At 38.3% G+C, this 21,974-nt stretch overlaps 1 protein-coding gene and 1 pseudogene across 32 annotated transcripts in view; one reads left to right on the plus strand and one right to left on the minus strand.

Moving 5' to 3' along the window:
* SOX6 (SRY-box transcription factor 6) overlaps positions 1-21,974 on the plus strand; it is a 734,686-nt gene that overhangs the window by 323,047 nt on the left and 389,665 nt on the right. For all 32 annotated transcript variants that reach the window (XM_088843068.1, XM_055423307.2, XM_055423317.2 and 29 more), the window contains one exon: positions 20,526-20,733. In XM_088843068.1, the coding sequence (XP_088699194.1) occupies positions 20,526-20,733 (208 nt within the window). The remainder of the gene's footprint in view (positions 1-20,525; positions 20,734-21,974) is intronic.
* Positions 12,953-13,119, minus strand: LOC148775578 (large ribosomal subunit protein eL39 pseudogene; annotated as a pseudogene).

A 21,974-nucleotide genomic window follows, 5' to 3' on the forward strand; every position in this document is an offset into this window, starting at 1 on the left:
ACGACTGAGCGACTTCACTTTCCCTTTTCACTTTCACACATTGGAGAAGGAAATGGCAACCCACTCCAGTGTTCTTGCCTGGAGAATCCCAGGGACGGGGGAGCCTGGTGGGCTTCCGTCTATGGGGTCACACAGAGTCGGACACGACTGAAGTGACTTAGCAGCAGCAGCAGCAGCAGTTACACTAAACAACAGATTTTCAATGTAGATGAAACAGCTTTCTTTTGGAAGAAGACACCATCTAGGTCTTTCATAACTAAAGACGAGAAATCAATGAATGCCTGACTTCAGAGCGTCAAACGTAGGGCTGATGCAGTTGGTAAATTGAAGTTGAAGCCAGTGCTCATGTACCATTCTGAAAATAATAGGGCCCTTAAGAATTATGCTAAATCTATTCTGCCTGTACTCTATAAGTGGAACAACAAAGCCTGGATGACCTGTTACAACATGGATTACTGAATATTTTAAGCCTATTGTTGAGATTTACTGCTCAGAGTAACAGATTCCTTTCAAAATATTACTGCTCATTGATAATATATCTAGTCAGTTTAGAACTCTGATGAAGATGTACAATGAGGTTAATGTTGTTTTCATGCCTGCTAACACAACAATCATTTTGCAATTCATGGATCAAGGAGTAATTTCAACTTTAAAGTTATTATTTAGGAAATACACTTCATAGGGCTGTGGTTGCTATAGATAGTGATTCCTCTATGAATCTGGGCAAAGTAAATTGAAAATCTTCTGGAAATGATTTACCATTCTAGATGCCATTAAGAACATGCATGATTCATGGGATGAGGTCAAAATATCATTAATAGGAGTTTGGAATAAATTTATGAACCCTCCTGGGTCACTTTGAGGAGCTCAAGACTACAGTGGAGAAGGTAACTGTGGATGTGGTAGAAATAGCAATAGAACTAGAATTAGAAGTGGAGCCTAAAGATATGACTGAATTGCTATCTCATGATAAAACTAACGAATAAGGAGTTGCTACTTATGGGTGAACAAAGTATATGGTTTCTTGAGATAGAATCTACTCCTGGTGAAGTTACTGTGAAGGCTGTTCAAATGACAATCAAGGCTTTAAAATATTACTAAAGTTAGTTGATTAAGTAGCATCAGGCTTTAAGAGGATTGACTCCAATTTTGAAAGAAGTTCTATTGTGGGTAAAATGTTATCAAAGAGCATTGCATGCTACAGAGAAATCGTTCATGAAAGGTGAGTCAATTGATGTGGTAAACTTCATTGTTGCCTTGTTTTAAGAAATAACCACAGCTACCCCAACCTTTATCAACTACCACCATGATCATTAAGCAGCCATCAACACTAAGGCAAGACTCTCTACCAGCAAGAAGGTTATGACTTGCTGAAAGCCAGATGATGGTTAGTGTATTTCAGCAATAAACTATTTTTAATTGAGGTATGTACGTTTATTTAGGTGTATTGCTATTGCACACTTAATAGACTATCAGTTCAGTTCAGTTCAGTTCAGTCGCTCAGTCGTGTCCGACTCTTTGCGACCCCATGAATCACAGCATGCCAGGCCTCCCTGTCCATCACCAACTCCCGGAGTTCACTCAAACTCATGTCCATCGAGTCGGTGATGCCATCCAGCCATCTCATCCTCTGTCATCCCCTTCTCCTCCTGCCCGTAATCCCTCCCAGCATCAGACTCTTTTCAAGTAAGTCAACTCGTCGGATGACTATAGTGTAGTGTAAATAGCTTTTAAATTTGTATGACTTGCTTTGTTGTGATTTTTACCTTACTATGGTGATCTGGAACTAAACTCACACTTTCTCCAAAGTATGCCTTTATTGTTAAAACCCAAAGCAATCTATAGATTCAGCACAATCTCTATCAAACTTCTAGCAGCATGTTTCACAGAATTAGAGAAAACAATTCTAAAATTTGTATGGAACCACAAGAGATTCCAAATAGCCAGTCTGATGATGGGTGGAGCTGTGCCCCTGTCTTATTGGTTACTTGGCCTGAGGTGTCCAGCAGTAGAGTTTACAGACAGTTAGGTGGAGCTGGGTCTTGGTGCTGTGATGGGGATCTCTAGGAAATCTCATAATATTCCCTGGTACCTGAAGTTCCTTGTTAGTCCAGCAGCTTGGACTCTATGCTGCCACCACAAAAACTCAGGCCTGACCTCTGACTTGGTCGCATAGGGATTCCTCCCATCCTCTTAGGTGTCTGAGGTCCTCCTCCAGTGCCTAGGAGGTGCTCTACCTATGAGGAGGTGCTAACTCCATGTCCTCCTGCTCTGCCACTTGACTCTACCCCCACCAAACAATCTTGAGAAAACAGAACAAAGCTGGAGATACCCACATGCCCTGATTTCAAATTATACTTTAAAGCTGCAGTAATCAAAACAGTATAGTACTGGCACAAAAAAAGATAGATCAGTGGACCAGAATTGAGAACTCAGAAATAAATCCACACATACAAGGACAGTAAATTTATGACATAGGAGTGAAGAACATACAATGGATAAAGATTTGTTTTTTCAATAAATGGAGTTGGAAAAGATGCACAGCTACATGTGAAAGAATGAAACTAAGCCACTATCCTACACTAACACAAAAATTAACTGAAAAGGCATTAAAGTCTTTACTGCAAAACCTAAAATCATAAAATCTCTAGAAGAAAACAGAGGTGATAACCTCAATGACATCAGTCTTAGTAATTTTTTTTTTTTTTTGTGGATCTGACTTCAAAGGCAAAGGCAACAAAAACACAAATAAACAAATGGAACCACATCAAACTACAAAGCTTCTCACTCTCATCAAGAGGCTTTTTAGTTCCTCTTCACTTTCTACCATAAGGGTGGTGTCATCTGCATATCTGAGGTTATTGATATTTCTCCTGGCAATCTTAATTCCAGCTTGTGCTTCTTCCAGCCCAGCGTTCCTCATGATGTACTCTGCATGTAAGTTAAATAAGCAGGTTGACAATATACAACCTTGAAGTACTCCTTTTCCTATTTGGAATCAGTCTGTTGTTCCATGTCCAGTTCTAACTGTTGCTTACAGGTTTCTTAAGAGGCAGGTCAGGTGCTCTGGTATTCCCATCTCTTTCAGAATTTTCCACAGTTTATTGTGATCCACACAGGGAAAGTAATGTCTCTGCTTTTTAATATACTATCTAGGTTGGTCATAACTTTCCTTCCAAGGAGTAAGCATCTTTTAATTTCATGGCTGCAATCAGCATCTGCAGTGATTTTGGAGCCCAAATAATAAAGTCTGACACTGTTTCCACTGTTTTCCCATCTATTTCTCATGAAGTGATGGGACCAGATGCCATGATCTTTGTTTTCTGAATGTTGAGCTTCAAGCCAACCTTTTCACTCTCTAGTCAAGGCTATGGTTTTTCCCGTGGTCATGTATGGATGTGAGAGTTGGACTGTGAAGAAAGCTGATTGCCGAAGAATTGATGCTTTTGAACTGTGGTGCTGGAGAAGACTCTTGAGAGTCCCTTGGACTGCAAGGAGATCCAACCAGTCCATTTTAAAGAAGCTCAATCCTGGGTGTTCATTGGAAGGACTGATGCTAAAGCTGAAACTCCAGTACTTTGGCCACCTCATGCGAAGAGTTGACTCACTGGAAAAGACTCTGTTGCTGGGAGGGATTGGGGGCAGGAGGAGAAGGGGACGATAGAGAATGAGATGGATGGATGGCATCACCAACTCGATGGACATGAGTTTGAGTGAACTCCGGGAGTTGGTGCTGGACAGGGAGGCCTGGCGTGCTGTGATTCATGGGGTTGCAGAGAGTCGGACACGACTGAGCGACTGAACTGAACTGAGACAGTAAAGGAAACCACCATGAAAATGAAAAAGCAACAAAGCAACCTACTGAATGGGAGAAGATGTTTGCAAATCATTCAGCTGATAATGATCAGGGGTTGATATCCAAAGTATTGGATATATATATACACACACACATTTTGTATATGTATAAAATTCATACAAACATCCTGATCAAAAAATGGGCAGGGGATCTGAATATACATTTTTCTAAAGAAGATTATGCAGCTGGTCAACAGGGACATGAAAAGATATTCAACATTACTAATTATTTTTCTAAAAAAAATTTATTAGAGTGTAGTTGATTTACAATATGTTACTTTCTGCTGTCCAGCTAAGTGTATCAGTTATACATACACATATATCCACTCTTTTTTCCCATATAGGGAGAGGTATTATAGTGTATTAAGTAGATTTCTCTGTGTTATACAGTAGGTCCTTATTAATCATTTATTTTTTGTATAGTAGCGTGTCAGTCCCAACCTCCCAACTTATCCCTTCTGTTCTTTCTCTCCTGGTAACCATCAGATTGATTTTTACATCTGTAACTCTATTTCTATTTTGTAAATAAGTTTCATTTGTACAACTTTTTAAAGATTCCATGTGTAAGCAATATCATATAATTCTCCTCTGTCTAACTTACTTCAGTCAATATGACAGTCTCTGGGTCCATCCGTGTTGCTGCAAATGGCATTATTTCATTTTTTATGGCTGAGTAATATTCCATTGTATATAAGTACAAATTGAAACACAGAACAGATCAATGGTTATTAGAGGGAAAATAGGTTGAGGGGGTGGGTGAAATGGATGAAGCAGGTTAACTTTATGTTGATGGATGGTAACTAGACTTGTGATTTTCACTCTGTAGTATAAACAAATGTTGAATTATAATGCTATACACCTGAAACATTTAAAAAAAACATCTAATATAACTAGTTATTAAATGAAAAGAAAGGGGGATTTTGTTCTAGAGTAAAAGAAACTAAGAGTATCAGTTCAGTTCAGTTCAGTTCAGTTGCTCAGTCGTGTCTGACTCCGCGACCCCATGAATCACAGCACGCCAGGCCTCCCTGTCCATCACCAACTCCCGGAGTTCACTCAAACTCATGTCCACAGAGTCGGTGATGCCATCCAGCCATCTCATTCTCTGTCGTCCCCTTCTCCTCCCGCCCCCAATCCCTCCCAGCTTCAGAGTCTTTTCCAGTGAGTCAACTCATCACATGACGTGGCCAAAGTATTGGAGTTTCAGCTTTAGCGTCAGTCCTTCCAATGAACACCCAGGATCAATCTCCCTTAGAATGGACTGGTTGGATCTCCTTGCAGTCCAAGGGACTCTCAAGAGTCTTCTCCAGCACCACAATTCAAAAGCATCAATTCTTCAGTGCTCAGCTTTCTTCACAGTCCAACTCTCACATCCATACATGACCACGGGAAAAACCATAGCCTTGACTAGACAGACCTTGGTTGGCAAAGTAATGTCTCTGCTTTTTAATATGCTATCTAGGTTGGTCATAACTTTCCTTCCAAGGAGTAAGCGTCTTTTAATTTCATGGCTGCAATCAGCATCTGCAGTGATTTTGGAGCCCCCAAAAATAAAGTCTGACACTGCTTCCACTGTTTCCCCATCTATTTCCCATGAAGTATAGCCAAATATAAACCATAAACTTTGATGGAATCAGTTTTGAAAAAAATATTTAGGGACAATTATGGAAAGTTTAATATGGATTGTATATTAGGTGTCTTAAATGAAGTATTATTCATTTTCTTAGGTATGATACTCATATTGTGGTTATGTGGGAGAACATCCTTATTTTCTGCAGATGCTTGCTAAGGTATTTAGGAGTAAGATGGCAGTGATGCCAGTAATATATTCTAAAATGTTCCAGCAATATAATTAGAGAGATAAATGCATATATATAGGACAATGTGGCAAAATATTGATAATTGTCAATCAATCCAGCTGCTCATTATAACAATATTCATTATTTTAGTCTTTCTAGTTTTTTGAGTGTTTAAAAGTTTTTTCCTAATAATATTTGAAATGCCCATGTGGTAAAAAATGAAAGGTTTGAACTATAATCACCAAGCCTCTTGCTGCTTCTTACTTTCTTGTTTCCAGGGTTAAAATTGTTTTAGCAAATTCAGTATAAACTGGTAGTGTTGTTTAGGTTGGCTATCATATGGTAGTTCAAATAGTAATGAATTTCCAGGTGAAAATAACTGGCTGGATTTGCTAGGCACATGAATCAGCTGAACTTTGTTAGAATACTGCTTTGTCTGCTGGGGAATTCACTTATTAGACCTGCCTACCTTGAAGCTCTTTGTACTGTTCTATTACCAAAAAGTTACAAAGTATTCTCATCTCTGAGGCTGTCTGTCCTATAGCATTAGATCTTTAAAGTTTGATATCTCTAAGGCTGTGGTAGTGTGTCTTAGTTCTTTGTTGTTTATGCAATACTGAGTATATTCAGTTCAGGGCACTATTCTTTAAAAAAGAGGGAGAAACAAAATGGAACAAGCTCAGGGGAAAATGAATAGGATAGCTGACCTGTGTTTTTCTTAAGAGAAAGAAATTAAGGAAACAGATATTTTACCTAGAAAAAGAGATGATCCAAGGGTGCTATAATAACTGTACATAGCACTTTTGAATATTTCCATGGAATGAAAGGAGAGCTATAGGCTGAAAGAATAGGATTCATATTCCTATAAATCAGAATGCTGGAGAACCCTCCAAACATGGAATGGACCTCTTTGGAAGTATAAATCTTAGTATTAATTCAAGGAGAGAACAAAAAGTTGCTTCTCATGGGTACTGTGGCAGCCACCATCACTAACACCACCACTTCCACCACCTCCACCACTATCATCTTGATCTGATGAACACTTGCTAGTCTAAGTATTTTATTTTTATTAATTTATTTAATTTTCATAACAGCCTTCTGAGATAGGTTCTGTGCTGCTATTATTTTCAAAGTCATCTTATAGATGAGGAAGTAAGGCACAGAGAGGTTAACGAACTCTGGGGCTATATGAGAGGTGGATGGAAAACTGGGATTTAACCAGAAAATCTGGTTCAGAAAGCCTGCATTTTGTTTACTATTATACTACCTTGTCTTGCACAAGGGAATCAATACTAGATGTCATTGAGCAATTGAATTTTTAAGGACTTTTGAATCTTGAGATTTTGATTCTATATTCTGATAGTGTATAGATGATACTAGACTTTTCTTTGTGCTTCCCTTGACAAATTTGAGGACTTTAATTTTTTTCTATGTTTATTCTGTATTATTTAAATGCATTTATTAAATGTCATGGAATGGCACTATTTATACAACTTTTGGTAATTTTTTCTTTGAATTAAAATAGCATTTTAAAAACAATGGTTTTTTCTTATATGACTTCAGGAATCATGACACTTCAGCAAATACTGGTAACAAATCTACATGCATGAATAAATGTATTATTGTTATTTAATATTATAGTAATAGTATAGAATGACAAACTTGAAAATGCTATGTAAATCTCATGTATTACACCAAATATCAGTTTTAATAAAAGAAAAAAAGAATATACTTTGTTTTAATGTTAGAGTCAATGATGAATTTGTTAGGAATAATCTGTTGGGAAGAACCCTGGAGAAGGAAATGACAACCCATTCCAGTATTCATGCCTGGAAAACCCTATGGATAGAGGAGCCTGGCAGGCTACGATCCATAGGGTTACAAAGAATCGGACACAACAACAACAACAGCGATTGGAACCAAATTTAGTATTTTCATTTATGTAATCTTCTTTAAGGAGCTTCCCTGGTAGCTCAGCTGGTAAAGAATCTGCCTGTAATGCAGGAGTCCCTGGTTTGATTCCTGGGTTGGGAAGATTCCCTGGAGAAGGGAACGGCTATCCACTCCAATATTCAGGCCTGGAGAATTCCATAAACCAGCGCTTTTCCTTAAAATATGTCACAGAGAAAACATACTTTTTCCTCTGAGAAAGAACCTATAAAGGTTAGCAGTTTAGTTTTCAGCATGTTAAAAAGGTTAGATATATTTTGCTAGCAAGGAGTTATAAGAACTTAGATTAGGTAAAGCTTTTATTGTCAGTTACCCAATCACACTATGGTAGAATACTTCTTATGAAGCACAGTTGGCAGGTATTTTTTGGTTCATCCAAAAAATGTTGTTTAGAGTGAAGAATCAGAAGAAATCAGTATATATATAGTAGATGGTAATATAACTCAATTCAGTTCAGTTCAGTCACTCAGTTGTGTCCAACTCTTTGCTTCTCCATGGACTGCAGCATGCCAGGCTTCCCTGTCTGTCACCAGCTCCCAGAGCCTACTCAAACTCATGTCCATCACATCGGTGATGCCATCCAGCCATCTCATCCTCTGTCGTCCCCTTCTCCTCCTGCCTTCAATCTTTCCCAGCATAAGGGTCTTTTCTAATGAGTTGGTTCTTCACATCAGATGGCCAAAGTATTGGAGTTTCAGCTTCAGCACCAGTCCTTCCAATGAACACTTGGGACTGATCTCCTTTAGGATGGACTGGTTGGATTTCCTTGCTGTCCAAGGGACTCTCAAGAGTCTTCTCCAACACCACAGTTCAAAACCATCAGTTTTTCAGCTCTCAGCTTTCTTTATGGTCTAACTCTCACATCCATACATGACTACTGGAAAAACCATAGCTTTCACTAGACAGACCTTTGTTGGTAAAGTAATGTCTCTGCTTTTTAATAAGCTGGCTAGGTTGGTCGTAGCTTGGTTATATATAAATTACATACATGTGTACGTGTAATTTTCCAGTGAGTCAACTCTTTGCATGAGGTGGCCAAAGTATTGGAGTTTCAGCTTTAGCATCAGTCCTTCCAATGAACACCCAGGATTGATCTCCTTTAGAATGGACTGGTTGGATCTCCTTGCAGTCCAAGGGACTCTCAAGAGCCTTCTCCAGCACCACAGTTTGAAAGCATTAATTCTTCGGCGATCAGCTTTCTTCACAGTCCAACTCTCACATCCATACATGACCATGGGAAAAACCATAGCCTTGACTAGACAGACCTTGGTTGGCAAAGTAATGTCTCTGCTTTTTAATATGCTATCTAGGTTGGTCATAACTTTCCTTCTAAGGAGTAAGTGTCTTTTAATTTCATGGCTGCAATCAGCATCTGCAGTGATTTTGGAGCCCCCAAAAATAAAGTCTGACACTGTTTCCCCGCCTATTTCCCATGAAGTGATGGGACCAGATGCCATGATCTTTGTTTTCTGAATGTTGAGCTTCAAGCCAACCTTTTCACTCTCCTCTTTCACTTTCATCAAGAGGCTTTTTAGTTCCTCTTCACTTTCTGCCATAAAGGTGGTGTCATCTGCATATCTGAGGTTATTGATATTTCTCCTGGCAATCTTGATTCCAGCTTGTGCTTCTTTGGAAAAGACTCTGATGCTGGGAGGGATTGGGGGTGGGAGGAGATGGGGATGACAGAGGATGAGATGGCTGGATGGCATCACCGACTCGATGGACATAAGTTTGAGTGAACTCCGGGAGTTGGTGATGGACAGGGAGGCCTGGTGTGCTATGATTCATGGGATCACAAAGAGTCGGACACAACTGAGTGACTGAACTGAACTGAACTGTACATGTAATTTATGTACTATAACTTGAATAGTTATTTGAAACTTAAAATATATAAATGCAGTACATAGCAAGGAAGGTGGCGTCCTCTGTCCTGGCAGAGAAGATTGATCACTGAAATGGTTGACTTGCCAGTACATGGTGATTTAAAACAAACAGAAGTAACTTTTAGTTGGTTTTATTATCATTTTTAATTTCTTTGCAGGCACTGCATCCCTTTAATTCCTTTTAGTCAAAGACTACCAAGAACATACCCATAGTTGAACAAATTGGGTTTATTACTGATTGCAGTAGGGAGCATTCACACCATAGAAAACCATGGAGTGTCTCAGTAAAGGAATATTCAAAATAACTTTTTTTAGGATTTAGACTTTAAGTGATTTGGGGTAGGGCCCAAGGAAAAAGAGGTTTGCTATAGACTGGAGTAATAGGACAAATTTGTGATTGTGTATCTCATTAAATCTTATTATAGGGAGGGCAGACAAGAATAAGAATAAAGTTGTAACTGGAGAGGCAATATAACTAAAATAGAAAACAAAACAAGACAAAAACGACAACATGCAAGGCAATAAGAATAAACAAACTTAATTCAGCTTTGTTAATAGGTGGAGGAAAGGATAAAAGATATTCTGGCTCTACAATTTCATTGGCAGCAGGTAGGGAAGTTGATCATGTTGCTGCTTTAGAGAAGCCATTTCCCATTCGTTTCTCCCAACTGCAATTGCTTCCACCTGTGTGTGGGTTTCAACTCTATTATGTAGGGCAAGATTGCGCTTCTGTCCTATGGTCCATGCCTGTATTTTTTTTCTTTTTTTTTTAAATTGGAATGTAGTTGTCGGCGTGCTGTGATTCATGGGGTTGCAAAGCGTCGGACACGACTGAGCGACTGAACTGAACTGAACTGATAGTTGGTTTACAATGTTGTGTTAGTTTCTGTTGTGCAGCAAAGTGACACAGTTATACCTATATCCTGTCTTTTTTGGATTTCCTTCCCATTTGCGTCACCACAGAGCATTGAGTAGAGTTCCCTGTGCTATACAGTAGGTTCTCATTAGTTTTCTGTTTTATACATAGTAGTGTATATATGTCAATTGGCCTATCTTAATTTCCAACATCTTATTTGACTTTTGCAACCCCAGTTCACTTCTCTTATCTTGCAATTCTTGGTTAAGGTGCAGTTGGAAACCCAGCTAAATTAGAGCTGTAGTATACTGTAGCTGACCGATAAAGGTCAGTTTTCACTCCAATCCCAAAGAAAAGCAATGCCAAAGAATGTTCAAACTATCGTACAGTTGCACTCATTTCTCATGCTAGCAAGGTAATACTCAAAATCCTTCAAGCTAGGCTTCAACAGGACATCAACCGAGAACTTCCAGATGTACAAGCTGGATTTCGAAAAGGCAGAGGAACCAGAGATCAAATTGCCAACATCTGTTGGATCATAGAAAAAGCAAGGGATTTCCAAAAAAACATTTACTTCTGCTTCACTGACTATGCTAAGGCCTTTGGCTAAGATGGTAATACCAGACCACTGCACCTGTCTCCTGAGAAACCTGTATACAGGTCAAGATGCAACAGTTAGAACCAGACATGGAACAACAGACTGGTTCACAATTGGGAAAGGAGTATGACAAAGCGGTATACTGTCATCCTTGTATGCAGAGTACATCATGTGAAATGCCAGGTTGAATGACTCAAGATTGCTGGGGGAAATATCAACAACCTCAGATATGCAGATGATACCACTCTAATGGCAGAAAGTGAAGAGGAACCCACTCCAGTATTGATAAGAGTGAAACAGGAGAATGAAAAACCTGGCTTGAAACTCAACATTCGAAAAGTTGAGATCATGCCTGCAGGCCCCATCACTTCATGGCAAATAGATGGGAAAAAAGTGGAAACAGTGACAGATTTTATTTTCTTGGGCTCCAAAATCACTGCGGAAGGTGACTGCAGCCATGAAATTAAAAGACACTTGCTTCTTGGAAGACAAGCTATGACAAACCTAAACAACATATTAAAAAGCAGAGACATCACTTTGCCAACTAAGGTCCATATATAGTCAAAGCTATGGTTTTTCCAGTAGTCATTATGGATATGAGAATTGGACCATAAAGAAGGCTGAGAGCTGAAGAATTGATGCTTTCAAACTGTGGTGCTGGAGAAGACTCTTGAGAGTCCTTTGGACAGCATGGATAGCAAACCAGTCAATCCTAAAGGAAATCAATCCTGAATATTAATTGGAAGAACTGATTCCGAAGCTGAAGCTCCAGTTCTTTGATCACCTGGTGCAAAGAGCTGACTCATTGGAAAAGACTGTGATGCTGGGTAAGATTGAAGGCAAGAGGAGAAGGGGATGGCAGAGGATGAAATGATTGGATGGCATGTCTAACTCAATGGACATGAGTTTGACCAAACTCCAGGAGATAGTGAAGGACAGGGAAGGCTGGCATACTCTAGCTCATGGGGTCGCTAAGAATGGGAAATGGGTTAGCTACTGAACAACAAAAAAATACTGTAGCTGGGACTTCCCCAATAGCTCAGCAGTAAAGAACCCATCTGCAATGCAGGAGATGCAGGAGCCATGAGTTCTGTCCCAGGGTCAGGAAGATCCCCTGGATGAGGGCATGGCAACCCACTCCAGTATTCTTGCCTGGAAAATCCCACAGACAGAGGAGCCTGGAAAACTACAGTCCATGGAGTCACAAACAGTCCAACATGACTGAAGTGACTGAGCACATGCACACACATACAGTAGCTGCTCTTGGACAGAGTGTATATAATCCATATGCAGTTAGGTTTAGTGGGAATTGATCCCTAGACAAAGCTAATTACAAATGTTGAGGTTATTTGAGCTTTTTTTTTTGTAGGTAAACTTGAATTTATTAAGTGTCAAAAATATTTGATTTTTTCAACCATTTAAAAATGCATAACTTTAGTTCACAGACCATACAAAAACAGGTGGGAGACCAGTTTGTCAAACCCTGCTTCACATCATAGAATAGCATATGAACATGCTTTTTAATGGGACTTTCATGGCAGCCAAGTGGGTTCAATCCCTGGTTGGGGAACTAAGATCCTGCGTATCTTGTGGCAAGCGCCCCGCCCCCCCCAGTTTATTTTAAAAAAGTGCTGCCTTCAGGTACAAGGATGACACATATGTGTACTTCCTATAACAGTAGGTGTAAGAGCTGCTAGTTATAGGGAACAATAAGACAACAAAATTTTAAAAAGCCAGTTCCTAATGTACTAGCTGTACTTCTAAGTACTTGGTAGTTAGAGAACATTTCTGACAGTATTTATTCAGTATGTCATCACAAACCATACAATACAATAACAGTTCCAATGTTTCATATTTATTACTTTATTACATATTTATTATCAGTCTCAGACTGATAGTGAGGATATAAGAAACATTAGGAACCAAGCATTACAGTAGTGATGTTCTCACTGTGATTTGGCTGCTTAAAAAAGTGGTCTTAATATGTGTGGCACTTTTAATGTGAAGCTTCTTATAGACCCAGTTTGGTTCTTCTCCAGTGTTTTCTCTTGGAGTTGTACCTGATTTTATTGCCAGTTTTCATTCGAATCCATTGAGGAATGGGATGAATCTGCTTTTGTTTCTTGGCCAGGAATCGCTTGATCCTAAAAGTCTTGTGAGAAGACATGGTGAGGAGAGAACTCAGCTGCACATAGGATGGCAGAGAAGAGAAAAGAGCTATTTGAGCTTTGTGAGGGGCCAGATCTTAGTGGAATTAATTAGGGATGACTTTATAAAGAAGGTGATTTTGAGCATTGACATTAAAGAGAGTAACATATTTCAGTATTTATTATTCGACTTAGTTGAATGAGTATAAATAAAAACCTAAAACTGGTGCCAGTGATTATCATGATTATTTTCAGAATTAAAAATTAAAACCAAAGATAATTGGACAAAGGAAATTTTAATAATAAGAGTAGGTATCATTCACTGAGTACTTAGATACTTCCCTAAGTGCTTTTTTCATTATTCATTTCTCACATCAGCTATTTGAGGATATTATAATAACTCCATTATATGAAAAGGGATAGTCTAACTTCCATCCTCTTGACTGTGGATCAGCCATGGTGACTTACTGTTGAATAGATTGCATCGACAGTTATAGGGCATGACTTCGCAAACTAGGTTAGAAACAGTGATATAATTTTATTCTGGCTTTTTGGGGGACATCCACCTTTGGAGACCTGAACTACCATGTAAGAAGTCCAGCTATTCTGAGGCCAATATGCTGAAGAGAAAAGGTCATGTGGAGAGATCACATAGAGGAAGATGTCCCAGGAACCTCAGCTTCCAACCCCAAGCTCTTGAAGTGTTCACTATGTGAATATAGGGCCCTTTGAGCTTACCGTCTTAGCCACTAACTTAATGTCAACCTCACGAGAGACCTTGAGATAGAACCACCCAGCAGATGCTCCTGAATTCCTGACCCATAGAAATCATTAAAGATAATAAATCATTATTGTTGTTTTAAGCATTAAGTTTTGGGATCATTTTTATACAATAGATAACTAAGGTAGGGTATCTTGGAAATTTTGGAATTTGGGTTCATTTTGGAATTTGGAATTCCTGTCTCAAAAGTATGTAAAGCTCATGTATGAAAATGTAAGGAAAGAAAAGATGTAGAAGGTAGGTGTTACTGAAGTTATGGCATCTTTTACTCTTGAGAGTGATTTTAGTATAGTTCTGTGGAATGGAAAATCACTGAACTGGGTGTCAGAAAACCTACATTTAGAATTCAGCTCTGCCATTCCTACCTGTGTGACATGGGGAAAACCATATAACCTTCTGACTGTTACTTTTCTTCTTGCTAAAAACAAAGATGTAGTACTTTTGGAGAAGGAAATGGCAACCCACTCCAGTGTTCTTGCCTGGAGAATCCCAGGGATGGGGGAGCCTGGTGGGCTTCCGTCTATGGGGTCACACAGAGTCGGACACGACTGAAGTGACTTAGCAGCAGCAGAACTTCAGTACACAGTTCTTGGCAACACATTTTTAGAATAACGTCTCGAGACTGGAGTATATTAGAGGTGAGTGATGAAGCATCAGGAAACCATGTTAAATGGTAAATAGGTGTTGAAACTGAAGGAGTTTCATCTAAAAAAAGGACTATTAGCTTAATTTCTCCTTTAAGATATTTTGAACAACTTTAACATGGAACAGGAAGTAGATTGATTTTGTGTATCTTTTGAGGGCCAACAGGAAACTGTGGTTGCTAATCATGATGAATCTAGATTTTAGTTGATTAGGGATTCCCTTTTAAATAATTAGTTATTAGAAAATACTATTTGAGAGTCCTCAGCGGCAGAAATGCCCAAAGAAAGCTTGACTGCTTTTTCTGGTTTCAATACTGGGAAACTATAATATACTAACTCTATGGATATCTTCACGATGGCCAAACTCTATTCTCTTAAATTCCTTTTATATTTCCTCTTAGCATCTCTTTATAAAATGATATTGTTCTTCTTTATTGCATAAGCAATATATTCATTAATGATAAAACACAGATAAGCAAAAGAAAGAAAAATTACCAATAATGTTATCACCATTTGGAAGTCACTATAAATATTTCAGTATATATCTTCCAAGTTTTGTGTGTGTGTGACCACATTTATCCTTATGCATGTGTGTAACAAATTGAAGTTATATACTAAATACTATATGTTTTTCTCTATTTGGTGCCTCCTCCTTTGTAAATAAATTATTTCTACAACATTTTTTGTTATTCATGTTCAACCTTGAACATATTAATAGTATTTGTTTTCTGATTAAAAGTCATATTGATGATAGAACATTTGCAAAATATATATAATTTCAAAAAGAAAATATAAAACTACCTATTATTTCAGGGGACTTCCCAGTGGCTCAGCGGTAAAGAATACACCTGCAATGCAGGAGATGCAGGTTCAGTCCCTAGGTCGGGAAGATCCCCTAGGGGAAGAAATGGCAACCTATTCCAGTATTCTTGCTGGGAAAATCCCATGGAGAGAGGAGTCTGGAGGGCTACAGTCTGTCGAGTCACAAAGAGTTGGACATGACTGAGCATAGCACATTATTTCAAGACTCAGGACCATTAACATTTTGTTGGAGATTCTGTCTTCTGTACATAATTTTTTCTTAAAAATATATTGGTGTTTCTCACTAACATGCCAAAATAAGTTTTCTTAACATCCATCACTTCACACGTTTTGTTTTTAATGTTGACTTCTCTATCCCTTCATATATGAAAATATCTTTACATATTCTTAATTTGTGAAAATTGCTCATATTTTCTAGAAACTTTGCCTAATAACTATTTTTAATACTACTATAAACTTTTTCAGTCATCTACATATAATTTTTGTACTGTGTTTAATTAATTTCCAGTGAAATGCTTTAGATAATCTGAACCAACACTGCTTTAGTCTTTGTATTGGTACTAGGTTCCTTTTAAATAATATTTTGAAATTTTATTCACTGTTAAGTTTGGTGAGGGCACTAAGATTAGGGGCTAAGAGAAAACAAATATAAGTTTTCTTTGAATGAGCTAATACTTACTGAGTGCCCTGTACACTCTTCTTTTTGTGATGTTCATGTGTTTAGCCGTGTTATGAAAGATCAAAAGAAGAGAATTAATCTCCTTTATGTTATTTTTTAAAATCACAACTAACCAGGCTTCTTAAAAATGTTCATAATCATATCCACATTGTAACATTAAGGCAAAGCACATTCATTTCATTGCCTTCTATAGGGAATCAGTGTTTCTGAAAGTAGGATGCGTCAGAATGAGAGGACCAGTGCATCAGAATCACTTGGAATGTTTACTATACTTCATATTCCTGGGCACCACTCTTTGCGGGTATGGCAGGAGGTAAGGGAGTCTGTATTTTCACATACTTGTCAGGGAATACTGTATGTTAAAATTTGAGAAGAACTGCTTTAAACAAATAAGCTGTGCTGCAGTAACATGCATCAAAACTTGATAGATGTGATCATTGGGCATCTTGTCTCAGTTGGTAGATCATAGGACCTATTTCATTTATAGGAAATTAAAGAATAAGTTGACCTTTCTTTTTTCCTATGAGAAAACTTACTTAAAAATTACCTACCTCCCTAGAACACAAATTAGAGATCCTTTGTCAAGTTTCTTTTTCTGATTTGTCATTTTTGCCTTTTGTGCATGCATACTCAGTCATGTATCTTTGTGACCCCATAGACTGTAACCTGCCAGCCTCCTCTATTCATGGAATTTTCCAGGCAAGAATACTGGAGCGGGTTGCCATTTCCTTTTCCAGGGTATCTTCCTGACCCAGGGATCCGACCCACGTCTCCTGCATTTGCAGGCAGATTCTTTGCCACTGTGCCACCTGGGAAGTCCAATATTGCCTTCTTGCTGCTACTGCTACTGCTAAGTCGCTTCAGTCGTGTCCGACTCTGTGCGACCCCATAGACGGCAGCCCACCAGGCTCCGCCGTCCCTGGGATTCTCCAGGGAAGAACACTGGAGTGGGTTGCCGTTTCCTTCTCCATTGCCTTCTTATCAAACAGTAATCTCTTCATTGGGCTTCTCCGGTGGCTAAGTGATAAAGAAGCCACCTGCCAATGCAGGAGGCATGGGATCGATCCCTGGGTCAGGAAGATCCCCGGAGAAGGAAATGGCAACCCACTCCAGTATTCTTGCCTGGAAAATTCCAGAGGATCCTGGAAAGCTACAGTCCATGGGGCCATAAAAGAGTCAGACAAGACTTACTGAATAAAACAATGACAGCAACAACAAATCTCTTCTTTGGAAGTGTTTGGATTCATGTGCCCTTTTATTCTGATGAATTGACTATAGGCCTTCATTCATGACAGGACCGTATGTTTTAAGTTTTAGAAAATTAAAAATTAAAGACCATAAATGGTCAGTTTTGCCCCTTTTCTTTGTTCCTAAGGATAGTGTAAGATAACCTATACAACTTACGTAATTTATGATTTCATCTGCTGGTATTGGTGCCTTGGTGCCATGTTGTAAGTAGTTCTTGTTGCTTTCTTGGAGAAAACATGACTTTCTAGCTTCTTCTTATCTTCTTCTTGGTGGTGTTGAGCTACATCGCACAGATTATGGGGCTGAGGACAATGTGGGTCATTGGTGAGGGAACCCATCATTGTTGTCTGTGGTGGATGATGGTGACTACATTCTCATGAGTTCAGTTCAGTTCAGTTCAGTTCAGTTCAGTCGCTCAGTCGTGTCCGACTCTCCGCGACCCCATGAATCACAGCACGCCAGGCCTCCCTGTCCATCACCAACTCCCGGAGTACACCCAAACCCACGTCCACAGAGTCGGTGATGCCATCCAGCCATCTCATTCTCGGTCGTCCCCTTCTCCTCCCGCCCCCAACCTTTCCCAGCATCAGAGTCTTTTCCAGTGAGTCTCATGAGTAAAAAACAAGAAACATAGCCTATCCAACAAGTAAGTGACATGAGTAAATAAGACTGAAATTAGTTCTGATAGAAAAAATGGTAGTGTATGGAGCCTAAATTCTCTAAGGACTACTGTAACTCAGGCTGGCGAGACACTACTAGTGCCTTTCAACTTGGGAGTACGGGAAAAATCCTCTTTATTGTGGTCAATGGTGAGTCGTTTGTAGGTAACCACTTCCATGTAACTGTTGTTTTGAGTTGATCTTCAACCCCTTAGGTTGAGATAGAGTTTGTTTCTTATTTATAGGCAGTAATATGAGAAGTGAAAGTGATTGAAGCATAATTTATCAAGTGGTGATTATTGATTCCAAAAAGCCTTGGTAACATTTCTGCTAGGGGCACTATTAAGAGCTGAAATAGGCTTTGACAAACATGTGGGCTTAGTCTCTCAGTTGTGTCCGACTCTTTGCGACCCCATAGACTGCAGTCCACCAGGGTCCTCTGTCCATGGGGATTCTCCAGGCAAGAATACTGGAGTGGGTTTTCATGCCCTCCTCCAGGGGATCTTCTCAACCCAGGGACTGAACCCCAGGTCTCCAGCATTGCAGGCAGATCTTTACCATCTGAGCCACCAGGGAAGCCCAGAAAATCTCTTTGAGTGTTTGTTTTCACAAAGTTGAGAGTGAACTGGCCACTCCAAGGAGCTGTGTACTAACCATGACTGACATCTAAAAGAAAGGGTTCCTCTGCATCACTCCACGGTTATTGTAAGCATTAAATACAGCATATTTCCTGGAAAAGAAAAGATCTGGGAACAGTGTAAAGAGGAGTTCTGCACATTAGTTTTGTCCTTTTCAGTGTATTTCAGTGTAAATGTAATGAACATCTGCTCTGTGCTAGGTGCTTTTAGCAGTGGGATAGTGGGAAAAAATTAAGATTTGTCTCATAGTAATTTAGAACAGCCTTATTGAGATATAAAACACATACTACACAATTTCCTTATTTAAATGTGTACAATTCAGTGGACTTAATTATATTCACAGACTTTGCAATACTCAATTTAGTTCGGGACATTTTTTTTTTTTAATAAGTAATTACTTAGGTCCAGAGGGGGAAGAACTTCCTTGTCTCCCTCCTTAGATCTGTTTCTTCCCTCAGAATACTGGTACCTACTGTTTACTAAGCACCACCTGCTTTAGGTTCAGATCTGTGCCTAGTTACTTTATGTTACCTCATTATATGCTACCAATAGCTGTGGAAATAAGTTTTATTCCTTCCTTCTATGCAATGACAATAATACCTAAATACCTAGCATTTATTGGGTATAGTTATCTTATTATATGGAAATGTACTTCTCTATACTCCCATTTTCTTTTCACTCCCTTTCCTACCAGTGATTCTGTACCTTTCTTTAACTCCAGCTTTTGTCCCATGCTTCTTCCTCTAGCTCTTGATGCCTATTGGCCTTTTTTTGTGTGTGTGTGAAGAAGGGTAGAGATATAGGAGCAATTAAGATTTTTAAACTGACAAGAATCACAAAGTCTAGATGCTTTATTTGTTTCATACAAATTTTTTATCGGGAGAGAAAGTTCCCATACACAGACAGACAAGGTGAATGCAAGACTACTTGTGGGCTATGGCCAATAATGGTTGCTTCAAGCTCTCAGTTCTAATTTGTATCTCTCAGAGCTACAAATGCATTTTCCTTTTATAAATTTTTAGGTGTTTATTATTTTCCATCTAAGATTTGCCTTTTCTTCTTAAGAGGGACCTAAATATCTGACCAGTTAGCCAACTTCTCTGTAATATGAGATAATTCTTGTGCAAGTGTTTCTATAACAAACTAGTCCTCTTGTTTAAAAAAAAAAGTAAAAACAAATCATTTTTAAGTGCCACATGAGAAACGTGTGTGACTATGTGCTAAAGTGTCAGTGGTAAGGATAAGGAATAGAAAAGGTTTCTGTAACTTTGACAGATGAGTTTGTTCAGTCGCTCAGTTGCTGACTCTTTGCTACCCCTTGGACTGCAGCACGCCAGACTTCCCTGTCCTTTGCCATCTCCCAGAGCTTGCTCAAACTCATGTCCATTGAGTCGGTGATGCCATCCAACCATGTATAACTAGAAAGAAAAACAATTTTTTCTCAAAACACAGTACATAGAAATATTCAGGTTGGCTAACTTTCTGGCACTGATTTAGATATTTTATATATTTTCTGGTAAACAATTAATATTAGAGCCAGTTTCGCTATTCTAAATTTAGGGATAATGAGTTTTTGTTGTTGTATGTTCTTTAGGCTGTGGGAAGAGGTTTGCTAATGTGTCAATTAAAAGAAAAAACTTTACCATTCTTGTAATTAATAATTAAATCTGAACTATCTTAGACAAAGGGTATAAATGAGTAAAAAGCTGAAGTGTTCATTTTAAAATTAAGTCTTTATACCACTTTTACTGTTTTTAGTTAAAAAAGAAAACAGTTTGAATCTGTAATTTCAGGTCAGTTCCTTTGATAATTACTTCTATAATGTTTGGTTTTTTTTTTTAAACAGAGATAATTAATTTTATTTGTCCATCTCAACTTCATATACTGTCATTCTGAGTTTGATATTTTTCTCCAATGATATATAAGGAAACATATTCTAATGATTTTTATTTTATTTTTTTTCTAGGAGTCAGAGAATAATAAGTTATGTTCCCTATATTCCTTCCGAAATACCTCTACCTCACCACATAAGCCTGACGAAGGGAGTCGGGACCGCGAGATAATGACCAGTGTTACTTTTGGAACCCCAGAACGCCGCAAAGGGAGCCTTGCCGATGTGGTGGACACACTGAAACAGAAGAAGCTTGAGGAAATGACTCGGACTGAACAAGAGGGTATGTGTGGACTTAACTGTTGGGCTTTATTCTTTTAAAGATTCCAGCTTAAAAAAAAAAATGAGTGGGATTTCAAGGGCCAGAGAAGTGCATAATTGGCACTAGCAAGGAAAAAGTTATTCAGAGGTTACCATGGTGATGGCAGATTGTGATCCATTAGAAGTGTTAGGCAGATAGTTCCATTTTTCTACAACTCTGTGCATTTTACTTGATTCTTATAATAACAAATCAAGGTTTTAAACTGACTATAAGCCTTGCTCTGGAAAAAGGTAGTATAGGTATTTTCTCAGCTGCAGCACTATTTTTCATTTTTTCCTCCCATAGTTCCTTTTAATGGATAGTATTTTATTATGAAAATATCAACTGTTTAAAAAGAAATAAAAGCCTAATTTATTTATCCTTATTTTTACAAATATTATAAACTTATAAATATTATTATTTCACCTTCAAATGTTGTAGAATTGAGACTTGAGAGTTTCTAATATTGTTAAAACAGTGTTCAGGGAGAGAATTCTTTGACACATGACATCTACTGAGACATCCACCTTCTCTCCTCTCTCTACAAGAGTCCACTTAGGTTAACCTAGGTTCTAAAAAGTAGATGAAAGGAGACTTTCTAATAATATGCTTAAATTAATCAACTCTGAGTGATTGCTATCCTGTGTATGTTCTTTCATTTTTTATGTACAGATTTTAGGTAAAATATAGAGTAATTAATGGCTCTGAATCACTACTTATATGTAAGTTAAATTTAAACCTCTGTGGTACTCTAGGGAAATGGGGATTTGATATAAGGGAATTTTTCATGTAACTTAATTTTGTTCCTTAAAAGGTTTAAAAATTTAAGAATTTCAGATTAATTTTTGTTACCTGTCCACAACATCAGCAATCTTGATGGAAGTTTCTAAAATGTATTCTGTTTCCCAGGCTTACTAACTAGATTATATGGTACAAAATGTAAATTGTTTTTGATGACTCAGGGTCATGAGGCAGTAGACTATGAACTCCAATACCTGTCTAACAATCATGTGACCCTGGGTAAGTTTTTCAATCTCCCTGAATCACAAAATTTAAAATTTTGTATGGTAGTAACCTGACTTCTTGAACATTTTGAGAATTAACGATAATAATTAATATGGGTCATTTGAGGTATTATGATGATTGTTGTATTATAAATATCAATTACTTTACCATGCTATAATGTAATGATGCCCCCAGAGATCATTGAGATGATTAGGACA

This window comes from Moschus berezovskii, chromosome 14 (genome assembly GCF_049115385.1).
Source record: "Moschus berezovskii isolate FMDL1 chromosome 14, NW_MosBer_1.0, whole genome shotgun sequence".
NCBI classification, from domain to species: Eukaryota; Metazoa; Chordata; class Mammalia; order Artiodactyla; family Moschidae; genus Moschus; species Moschus berezovskii.